We start from the raw sequence: 12,029 nt of genomic DNA on the forward strand, positions 1-12,029 counted from the left end.
AATAGAAATGTGCAGGAAATTTTCATAAAATGTGTTGTTTTTTTCTTACGTGGCTCCTGTCCCTGTCTAATAGTTTTTAGCAGATATCTTTATGAAACACAGCAAGCAATTTAATTTAAAAATACTAATTGTTATCATACTAGAATGCCTGTACTTATTTTCTTGAGTAAACTTTGTTCAAACCGTGTGTGTTTCAACAGTACATGGAACCTGCTGCAGGTTGCAGTTTGGTTTTAAGCTTTTATCGTTCTCGTCTCAATGATAGGAATAGTGAAACGATTGATTGCCAAATGTGTTATGTCTTAATGAGGAAGCTATGGTTTAAAATCTGTTTGATCCTCCCTCTCATATGTGCGTCCTGGAACAGCCCAAAGTGAAGTACTGTGAAAACAGCAAAAACGAAAATGCTAAAAAAATGCTTTATAGCCGTGGAAGATAACTACTGGGTTTCAGAGTTAGCAATCACAGGTGGTCTGTAACCCCTGTATTGCCAGGCTTGTGTTGTGCTCAATGTATATGGGCTGTCACGGTGTCGGGCAAGTTGGAAAATTTTTAGTGTGGGAGGGGAAAAAAGTTGTTTCACAAAATACAGGAGATTTCAGTCTGCACTCATGTGAGTCTCGTGAGTCTGTTGAAGAATACTGAATATGGAATTGCTCTGGCTTACAGGAGGTAAGGGTCACAACTTCAGGAATGTGTCCATCTTCCTTATTTGCCGATAGTTTTTCACTGTCAATGAACAAAAGACTGAAAACAGAAATAAGTTGCTCCAAGGAAAAAAGCTTTATATGTTTGCCTTCCTTGTAAGCGGTCGGAGAACAAGCGCGTGAGTGAGATCGCCACAAAGATCGCTTTAACTTTGGCAGCACACGGTGACGTATTTCACCCGGGCGTGTGTCCTTTCACGGTTTTTATTTCGGTGTTATTTTACCAGAAAAGCCCTTCCCGTGGTATTCGGCACCATCTTTAGTGCAAGCGCTCTGAGCGCGTCTGGTGGCTGAGGAAATCAGGAGATTCCTTGTGAGAACTTAGGGCTTGGGGGTGGGCTGCCCGGGCTTCCCGAGAGAAGTGTCCGTCCTTCCCCGTGGCGTTGGCGCTTCCAGGCAGGAGCTGTCCTGCTGTGTGCTGCCTTCACGCTCTGATCGGAGGAACGAGCGGCGTTGAAGAAACCTAACTTGAATTAACCAGCAGAGTATTTGGCAAAGGCCACTTGGACGCGAAAGACCCGCACCCCAAACCCACGCTGTCCTTTTGGGCTGCGGTGGGGTTTGGTTTGGGTTTTTGTTGCTGCTGTTGCTCTGATGGGAAGGTGCTTAATTTTGTTCACAAACAACATGGTTAAGCCGAACTGTAGAGATGAGAAGAGGCTGTATGGAGGGACTTAGTCTTTTCAGTCCTCCATTGGGAGGAAGCTGGAAGGAGCTCCATCAGGCAAGGGGGGGCCGGAGCCCCGACCCAGAGCATCCCTCGCCAGGCTCCTGGGGACCCTTCTCGGCGGTGCCAGTGGAGGGAGCTGTGTCTGTAGGAATGGCTGCACTTCCAAGCAATCAAAATACTTTTAATAACGTGAGGTTAGTAATGAGCAACTGTGGTTTTCATAAGGTTGGATAAGACAGATTGTTTCCTGTCTTTCTGCGTTTTCCTCATGGTTGCTTTCGGTTATTGCTGTTTCTTTCTAATATTTTTCAGTTCTGGTTTGTTGTGAGCTCTCCGGCTTTGTAAGATTTCAGGAGGTGCTGAAATTACTGTAATTATTCTTCTGAATATAATATTAAAAACTAGGTATGTAGGCAAAGCCACGGCATGACTTTGACTGATTTGAGACTCCTGAACAATTAAAGGTAAGGATAACTATCTCTCATAGGATGTTCAGTGTATGGTTTTCTTGAAGGTTTTTTTTGCTATTTCCTCCTTAGGTCACAAGCAGAGCATTATGTAAATTTATTTACTGTAAGAAAGTAGTAGAATTGTGACATGAAGAAATATTTTAAATTGTTGATAGCCAAGATGAATGTAAGCAAAACTGCTTTCCCCCCCCATAGCTCTTGTGTGTTCCTCTAGACTATCCCTTCTAGTACAGAGAGATGATCACAGTTGCAAATGTGAGCAGTTTCGGTGGTTGTTGCGAGTAATTTCTGTCCCTACCACGTTTTGGTGTGTGTTTGCTTCTTCCCTGGCGCCTGAGGATGGACAGACTGTGAGGATTCTCTGAGTTTAACTGACCATGTATTTTTTCAGGCCTGAAAGAGAGAGAGGAAAAGGAAGGATGGATGGGAATCCGTATCCCAGCCTGCCCACTTGCAAACCTCCCCGTCATAAATAAACAGAGACCTGGACAACAGAAATGCAGAGGGAGCTGGCAGGCAGGAGGGAGAAGCGACGATGCTTCTCATGGAGCTCAGTTTGCGAGCTTGCATCTGTGGATACGGAGTTCTGACTGCGTGCGTTCAGCGCTGGGAAATAGGAGCTGTGACAAAAATCCAGAGGGCTTTGGTTTTCGGGTTTCTTCATACCCTTAAAATACCGGGTTGGGATGCAGGGTCTGAGGTCTCTACCACATCTGGTACAAAGTACATTTGTGGTCTTGACCAAGTTATTTTATTCATTTTGAATATGTTTTATATTTTCTGTATTACTGCTGCCGACAGCCCGCAGACCCTCCCTGTGGCGTACCTGGCACTGTGCCCCTCTGCTGTGTTTGGGCTCAGACGAGGATTCTCTCTCGGCTGTCGGAGCGTGTGGCAATGGAAACGGGGCTACCGCCACGTCTTTCCTGGGCTTTTTCGTGTGGAAGGCTTTTATGTGCATTATATGTTGTCACTGAATCTTGGTGACATTCCCTTTACGTTTAGCCTATTGGATGTAGTTACCACCCCGTAGCTGGCTGCGCTGGGTTGCTGTTCAGCCCGCCGGGGCTGGGTGGCTCGCTGTCGCGGTGGCCGTTGGACGGGGCAGGACTGGGTGCACTGGGGCTGCCAGAGGCCACCCTTCTGTGCTCAGAGCTGCCGCGGCAGCAGCACCGCCGGTTCGGCCGGTGTGTTTGATAGTAGTAAATGGGCCTGGCACCCCCTTCGGCGAGGCGTTAATACCTCGTACCGGACACGGGTACCAGCAGCGTGCGCCTGGGAGCAGACACAGAGTACCTGGTGGCAGTCCATCTCTCATAAAACCGCCTTCAGCCTTAATTCAAATCCATTGATTCCTATTCCAGTTAAACCTGGAGAACTTAATTTGTCTTTTAATCCTTTTATTGTAAGCTAGGATAAAATTAATTTTACCCAAGAACTGTGCAAAGCCAATTAACATGATCTTTGGAGTTATTTAGTAAAGTGCTTCAAACTGTTAAATTTATCCTGACCTCGTGGCTGCACTCTCTGACTGCTTTTTAAATGAAGTAATCAATATCTCACAGCCTTTTAAACAATTTAAACTTCTGAAATATTTTACCTATATTTTAAACACTTCATAAATGTGCTTTGCGCTATCTGTAAAGCTGTCTCCTCTAAGCAGTTGTGGGTGTTTAATGCTCAGAAACTGAGATGTTTTGAAGTATTTTAATATGGTCGTTTTGTCTAAAGAAAACCCAGCTGGGTAAGTGCACGGACGCGATGGGTTTCTCCTTCGGTGTGTGGATCTGGTTGTGTGTTATTCTTGCGACTAAAATGTAGAACGCTTTTTGTCCTTTCACCAGAGTATCTTCTGTTTTCCACATAGAGCTATTTGAGGTTATTAATTTTCTTACTGTGATAGGGTGATCAACCGTCCTGTCAAGAAAATGGATCTCTGTGTCACCCTTTAGCATGATTAAATGGAGGCACGTCGCTGTGAGAAAATACCAAATTTTCATGAGAGAAATGAAACTGTAGAAAGGACCGCTCTTACAGATATTATTTCATTTTAAAGTCTCCCAAATGGCTGTCAGTTTGTTTGTAGGAAATCATTACAATTAATTGTGTGTTTCTGCGAGTAATTAAGAAAAAAGTAAAGGCAAAAATATTTTAGGGTTTCCCCCCCTTCATCTGGAGGTTTTGGAGAGGGATGTTGCTGGGGGGAGGGTTGGGATTTCATTGTTTTGGGGTTTTTTTTTGGTTTAGTGTGTGTTTTTTAGTTTCTTGGGTTTGGGTTTGGTTTTTTTTTTGAGGTAGACAATCCTGTGCTGCAGCAGCGCGCGGGATAAAGGCTATCGCGTGCCAGATTGCTAACGGAACGCTCCTAAGGACATTTCCCACCCTGCTCTGGTTGGAATTTATTGTTCGGTTAACAAAGAGTTCTCTCCTCGACATCTGGGCGCTGGAGTCGCGGGGTCAGCGGCAGGAAGGAGCTGCGCTGCGAGCCTGCGCCAGGCGCAGGGCACCGTGCCGCCGCGGGCCCGATCCGGCGTCAGCCGCAGGCGGAAGGTATCGCGGCGTGCGGGGCAGGGGCGGCGCCCCCGTCCCTCCGCCGAGGTGCGACGGTGCCCCCCCGGTTCGGTGTTTGCTGCTTCGAGCTGCGATGGGGAAGTTCTGCTGAGCCGGGCCTGTAATTTGGAGGATGCTCCGAACCGCGTCCTTGGGGGTCGAGCGAAGGGTTAACTTCATATCGCCGTAATCAAATGAAGAGCGGGCGGGGGGCAGGGCGCGGCGCACCGGGTGCCCCCGCCGTTTAATTTCCTACTGGAAGCAGCACATGTGCTCGCTCTTCCTTTCTTCCTCGTCTGGGAGCGGTGGCCGGCGCGGCGGCGCGGCCGGGGTCAGCGCCTCGCCTATTGATCAGCATCCCGCCGGCCTCTGCTCCAGCATCTGCTCCGTCGCCCGCTCCCCGCGCCTGCTGCACCGCGGCAGGATCGAAATCCATAACCAGAGCTGTGCTCATCCAAGCAGGGGAAGAAACTAAATTAAATGGTATAAAACAATCTCGGATCAGGAGTTTGCGCCAATTCATCTTGATCTGAGATGTCACGCCGGGCTCTGTCGGAGCACCTGGGCTCGAGGCGGCCGCGGGGAGCCGGGAGGGAGCCGCCGGCAGCCGTTCGCAGCGGTGCCCTTCGGCGGGGGCACCCCGGGAACAGGGTGGGCGGGAGCCGCTCCCCGGGCACGGCGTGACGTGCCGACGGACGGTCTGCGGACGGCGGAGGGACACGGGTGTCCGCAGATGGCGGGAGCGGCGGGAGCGATGGCTGAACAATTAAAACTGTTCTGGTTTTTCCTTTGTCTGTTACAGCCCATTTTCATCCTTCTTCCTCTGAAGGCAGTTGCTATTGATTTTTTTTTTCTTCTTCTTTCTCTCTTTCCCTCCCCTGCCATTGTTAAGCTTTCTGTTGTTTTCCTCTCCCTTCTGGCTGGCACACCGCTGTCGCGGCCGCGGCGTGGTTGCCTGAACGAGGGTGGCCTTCCCACGCAGGTTCTACAACTGGTTAGCTTCCGTGTCGGTGACGTTTCCTTCCCTAGCAGGCCCTGTGAAGTGTCATTAGCGGAGAGAGACGTACAGGGCGACTCGCTAATTCACCCTTCGTTAATCCACGAGCCCCGATAAGTCTCATTCAGTGCCAGGTGGTGCCTTCCGACTTGTGCGGCGCGGTGCTGTAGGAAGGATTAAGACTTCATTATTTTTGTAGAATATGTGGTAGGGCACTTCCTAGTGTGCTGTGAATTAGTGTTCTAGGTAAAAGTGAACTGTACTTGTCAGAGTAAATGAACACGGTATTTTCATTCCAGTCAATTTCTTCTAAGGTTTTGTTTCTTTGCTCCAAAAAAACCCGAAAAACTTCCTCTGCTTAGTCAAATTCAAAATCCCTGGGCTGTATTAGACCAATGATGTGAATTCCAGTTTATTTAGAATTCATAATACAGTGAGGGGTTTTTCCCTGTTTTTAAGAATGTTTGTTAAAATACCACGTGTAACATTTTAGTGTAAAAAAAAAAAATACTAGTTTGGTTTAATGGCATACCCTGTTATGCTAAAATTTAGAAGGAATCTGAATGTGGTGATGGCTCCTAAACCAAAAAGATTCTTTTATATAATACAAATAAGTTATCCATCGTCCTTAATTAAAAAAAAAAAAAATTACACCTTGTTATGCAAACTTAAAATTAACATGAGGCAAACCAAAAATCACCTTTCACAAAAACTAGCCAAACTCAGAATTCCACCCGTCTCCCATCAACTGCACAAATAAAGCTGTGAAATTAGACAGATTTCTGGTGGCTTTTTTTCCCCGTGAGATCTCCACGGTTTTCGAAGGGTGAGTTTCACTGAAGACAGACTCTGCAATATTTAGACATTTATCATGCGTTGTAGGCTTTGGGATGTAAAATGGAATCATCTCTGCCAGCCAGAGATGTTGGCAAGGGCGGGGACAGCCCTGAAGACGTGACTGAAGTTAAACTGAATCCTCTTATTTTCTCTGGGAAACACGATGATGTTTGGAGTATTAAAGAACAACCAGGCTTTTGATTTTTCTCACAATTCTTGCTTTTCATTCTAGGTTGTCTGTCTGGTCTCCCGCAAATGAAAAAAACATCTACGTCCTACGAAGAGAGGCGGAAGCAAGCGACGGCCATCGTCCTGCTGGGGGTGATCGGGGCCGAATTCGGAGCTGAAATTGAGCCTCCAAAGCTGCTCACTCGGCCACGTAGTTCCAGTCAAATTCCCGAGGGATTTGGTTTGACTAGCGGTGGATCCAATTATTCCTTGGCAAGGCATACGTGTGAGTAACCCAGGACCTCTGGTGTCGGGGCAGCGGGATGGGGAGGAAGTGATTTACATTTTGGTACAAAGCGGTTAATTTAAAATACCGTTTCGCTGGAAAAGATAAAGATTAGAAATTTTGACTGTACAATAAGCAACGCCACAATAAGAGGTTACCAAGAAGTCAGCGCTGATAGAGCGAGCGGAACGGAGCGGTGGGGCTGGTGACTGGCCGTGGGGTTTGTAGTGGTGCTGCTGGGAGGGAGGCACCGACCACGGGGGAGAACCAGTCTGTCACTTTCTGGCATCGGCCAGCTCTTCTGCTGAGATTCTGACGTCCTTTGTTCTCCTCCCAGTTAAACCAAACGCTTGCATCTAAGACTGTATTTTTTGTAATTCATTGGTTTTGGGTTTTTTATCCTGAAAACATCGCTTGGGGTAGTAGGGGAGGAGGGAGGAGACTGTCAGCGCTCATCCCGCCGCCTCCGCTGGCTGATCTGCATTTCCAGCGCTTGGTTGCTCTTGCTCTTGGCGGAGTCACTCTCCTGTAGCCGAGCACTGGCAAGTTTGCTCACTTCATACGTGTCCGTTTGGGGTTGTGGATCAGCAGGCTGTAGAAAAACATACTTGGTGATGAGGAGTGTGTGTAGGGGGAAGCGTGTCAAAATCCAGGACAGGTGGATCTAGTGGAAAATGGTGGATTTCAAGGTGTGCTACACAAAATGTAACATTCTGGTCCTATATAAAAGTTAGTACTGCGGTGTTGCTGTAGTTGTCCTTAGCACAGACAGTAAACAAGACCCTGTCGAAGGCAGTTACGTATCTGTGCATTGACTAATCGATGTTAACGGTGCCAAACCTGCGAGAAGCAAACGCAGCTACAGCGCCTGGTCCGTGCAGTTACGTTGTCCAGGTTCCTGAGCACGCTGGTGTGTGTTTGGTTTGTGTGGAGTCTGGCAGAAGTCCCCTCTGTCATCAGCTCTGTCAGACCGCTCCGAAGCGCTGCAGCCTCATCACCAGTATTGCTGGAAAAACCATCCGCTACCTGGTTACTATGAAATGGTTCCACAGCGGTGGATTTCTCCTCCTGCGCTAGTTCAGTCTTCACCTGCCGCCCAAGTGCCTTTGAGGAAAAGTGGAAAAACCACCAAATAATTGAAAACCAGTGCGTTGTCTCAGCTCAAAGCTATTACGGGGGCGGGCTGATCGTAATGATAAAGGAGGGGGCCTGTCCTTCCGTCTGCAGCCCGGGCTGCACGCGCTTGCTTGCGAAGTGCGCTGTTCAGCACATCCAACCTGGAATGCTTTGGAGGAGCTGGTTGTCTCTCGGAGCAGTGTTCTGGCCCTTTAGCACGAGGAGTCCTCAGGGCCTTGTCCGCCACAGCGTGATTGAGGACGTGCTTTGTATTGGTTTCATTTCCTGCGTTTCTGCTTGCGGGTGCTGGAGAGCAGTCTCGCTCCCAGGGTCTGTGTCAGGCTACAGAGGCTGCTGGTCAGAAAAGGTGCAGTGCTCGCTCTGGTTTCTTTTTCCTAGTCATTTTTTACTCCAACTCATTTTCCTATAGACTGTGCAGATAATGAGTTTCATACCGATGATAAATTTTGTGGTTTGGTTTTAATGAAGTGCAGGGAAGATGCTGCCTTTTGAGCTGCACAGCGGTGTGGTACTACAACAACAATAGATAAACACGGCTTGATGACTACACTAAAAGATTAAACACGTTGTAGACTATTCCCTTCTGTGGCGGCCTGTTAGCATGGGATGGCTTGCACCCACGCTGTTAAATTCCCTAAACCTTCAGAAAAGGTGGTAGCAGCCTACCCCCGGGGAACGGCCCGTTGCCCACCAGCCCTGCGCCGTGCCCACGAGTGGTGCGGGAGGGGGTTAGCTGGCACGCAGCAGCGCGAGCTCGCAGCCCTGTCACCCGAACTGTGGAAGAGCACGTTCAGGAGCTCGAGAACATCGCGTGGCACTGCTGAAGGCGCTGGTGTGGGCACAGCCTCCCTTTCCCACACAGTATGATGGTTGAAATTGAAATTAGCCTTCCGTGAAGCGTGGTGCTGCTTCCACCGGTTTTTGAAAGGCAAAGGAGAGGCTGGTTGAGAGGGCGCCCGCAGCCCCTGCTCACAGCTGGAACCTGCGGTCCCGCTTGTGACAGTGCGGAAATGTAGAGTTGGCTGTGCAGCACTTCACAAACCAGGTCATGTTTCTGAGACACCGAGGGAAAGGTCTGTCATTTTTTTCATGTGACATCTTCATAGAACTCATCTGTAGTCCCACTGCTTTAGTAAACAGGGCTGTCCTGTCAGCCCTTTGCAGACAGAAATAAAAAGTCTGGCAGTTCTCTGCTTCCTTTTTTATAGTTTCCTGCACATATATGGAACTCTGCTTTAAATACTTGTATTTTTAATTATCTTTTTTTAAGCTGGGTTTATTGAGGGGTTATTTTGTGTCTTGTTTTCTCGTGTGTTCTGCATTATTGTGCCCATTTTAAGCTTCTGAGCTATTTGTCTCTTCAAATGGTGTCAGGAAATGAAAGGATGGAGAAACCTTTCCCCTGTCTCTGGATGAGGCAGCTCAAGGGATTGTCTGTCCTCAGGCGGACAAAACAGGTTCTTCCCTGTTTTTCTGTCAGCGTGAGGCTGAGTCAGCCTTTCCAGACTAATACTTGGGCACAGAGTCAAAATAAGCTTTGTTTGTCTTTCAGAGTTTCCTGAAATAAGAGGATGCTGACATCTTTCTCAGCCTGTGAGCACTGCAGAGTGCTCTCTACGGTATTTGGAAGCTGTTGGTGATGCAGAGATCAGCTTTGTCTTCTCCAGACTTCAGTGGCACGCTCCACAAGTGGAGTTGGTTTCATTTATGCTTTGCTTCCAGAAGGCTATCGAGCCTAATGTTGCCTAAATCTTCCCTAGAAAAGAAGTCGGATCATCTCCATCAAGAGTGCCTTGTCTTTGCCATTCTCACAGTTGTGTAGGTGCGATGTGAGCCCGTAGTTGGTGGTGTCACTTTGTCAGAAGGGTGGCTGAGACGCTTGGACCCCTCTGATCCTCACGAGTTCTTTCCTCCAGTGTCTTTGTTTATCTGTTTGCATGTGATTTTTGTTACGTTATTCGTAGCAGAGTTATGAACTCCAGCCTATTAATCATGATCTCGGCAGCACTGCACAACTGTCTGGCTGACTGGGAGGCTGAAATTCAGTCTTTAACGTAGGTGAAGCTTGACACGTTAAATGCTGGAATTTCAGATCAAGGCTGTAAAGTAATATCTGAAATAGATGAAGAGCCAGAGGAAGATCAGAAATAAAGACTAGTTAGGGGAAAAAATACAGGAGATACTGGGTTACACTTTTGGTTGATAACAGCATTAGCAGTAAACTTGATCATCACCTTCATCACGTTTTAGGTACGGCCCTTTGTTACTGTAAGAATTTGATGTAAGTCGGTATAACTCCAGCTGTCCGGCCGGAGTGCCCTGCCCTGAACCCACAGTACGACGCTGCATTTCCACGGAGGTGAGAAGTTACTGTTTTCTCTCATGTTTTGCTGAAGTAGAGCACGACACGCCAGTGCCTCCGACAGCAGGTACGGTGTTGGGAACAGCTTTGTTTTGGGGCATTTCCCCCCTGTCCCTCTGTGCCGCATCTCGCTTGGAGCAGGTTCTTTGGATAGCTGTGAAGTGGAAGGGTGTCTGCGGTGCCCCGGGCTGATGTTTGCAGCTGGAGGTCTGCTCCGGTCTTGGGTGAGCCCGGTCCCAGCACAGCGGTGTGGGCGTTGTACCGCCGCAAGGTGCCCCCGAAGCAGGACAGGATAGGCAAGGGCTTGCCAAAAATGGGAATACCACTTGCCAGGAAACGCTGTTCTCGGGATGTTGTTTTTCTTTGTGATTGCACTTGTTGAAAGGCCGTTCTCGTCCTTTCTCCACATGTGTAATACTGCAGAAGGAATTACTTTGAACACTGGACGGTTGTTCAGAAATTCAGATCTTGGAACAAGAAAAAGCAAAAATTCCTAGCGCGGACTCAGACTTACAGGTTTTCTTTTCGGTGTTTGTCCTGTTATGACTTTAAGACGCCATACTAAAATACATACAGGTTGTTTCTTTGTCTCCCAGTGACATAGAAAGTATTTCTGGCCCTTCAGAACAGATGCAGAGTTGATAAGGTGTAGTCTGGTCTTGTGAAAGCTGGCTGTAGGACGTAGGTGATGGTGTGAAGTTAACAAAACAAACTACTTCTTCATTTATACTGTTAATGCATGCGGAGCTTTTGCTGTATAAACGGTGCACGTTGCGATTTACTGTATCTAAGAAAATAATAATTGGAATAATGCCTTTTTAGAGGGTGGGATTCTCTAGAAATCCATGTGATGACCTTGCCTGACATCCTGCATTAATCTCTGTTGACCTTACAAATAGTTCATGGGATATTTAATTATAAAATGCCACCCAAAGAATTTCTCATTACAGATGCACCACATCACACTTAAACTGCAGCTAATGCTGTGTTTATAAAGTTAATGGGCTGATAAATCTGAATGGCTGTTCTGTCCTGAATATGAAAATACTTGATTCTGTTGTTAATGCAGTGTATTTTTCAAAGCATCTGCCAGCAATGTAGTTATTAATGATAAGCGCCTTGCCCTTTAACTCAGTCATACACGTCAGCACGTTCGCAGCGCTGCGTTACTCGGGTGGGTTTGCAGGCTGCACGTACCGGCTTCCTTCCAAAGTGAACTTTAGGATTTCCACGTTACGTACTCCACAGCAGTCACTTCAGTTTTGCTGGATTAATAAGCTAGCCAGCAGTTAGGTTCCTAACGCAGACTCGTGATCCCAGGTTTCATTTTTTAATTGTGATGTCCGGAATTCATAGCAGCTCACCTTGTTGCCTGTCAGGCCGGAAGGTGAAGTGAAATTTCTGGACACAAATAGGGACGTGGCAGTGTAGGGTTGTACCGCTGCTGTTAAGACACTTTGTCTGTTACAGAGCCGTGTTTGTAAAATGTTACACCTTTGGGCAGTTGCCTTCAGGCTGTTCAGCCACTCTCTGGAAACCCTAAGCCAAAACAATTAAGTCATTAGGTTAGGATGAAGAACACAGTTATTTTTCAAAGTAAATACCATTTCAGTGGCGTTGGAAATGTAGCGCGTCAGTGCTGAAAGCTGAGGTTTGCCATTGAGGCAGTAGCTTTTGCGTTAGGTGTGTGTCCTCCTTGTCCCTTTCTGTCCTCTCCCAGGGATACTTGTCAAACCTGAGGATGAGGGCAGTGCTGGCAAACCCGCTGGGGGGGCTGGGCAGCGTGGAACAGGGCTGAAGGTGGAGGAGGGTGGGAGAGGATAAGCAGCGTGTGGTGAGGATCAG

General features: G+C 47.7%; 1 protein-coding gene across 2 annotated transcripts in view; it reads left to right on the forward strand.

The window, feature by feature from the left end:
- WDR7 (WD repeat domain 7) overlaps positions 1-12,029 on the forward strand; it is a 121,864-nt gene that overhangs the window by 51,949 nt on the left and 57,886 nt on the right. For both annotated transcript variants that reach the window (XM_086480375.1, XM_086480376.1), the window contains one exon: positions 6,464-6,685. In XM_086480375.1, the coding sequence (XP_086336501.1) occupies positions 6,464-6,685 (222 nt within the window). The remainder of the gene's footprint in view (positions 1-6,463; positions 6,686-12,029) is intronic.

Source organism: Leptosomus discolor, chromosome Z (genome assembly GCF_034619465.1).
Source record: "Leptosomus discolor isolate bLepDis1 chromosome Z, bLepDis1.hap2, whole genome shotgun sequence".
In the NCBI taxonomy this organism is placed as follows: domain Eukaryota; kingdom Metazoa; phylum Chordata; class Aves; order Leptosomiformes; family Leptosomidae; genus Leptosomus; species Leptosomus discolor.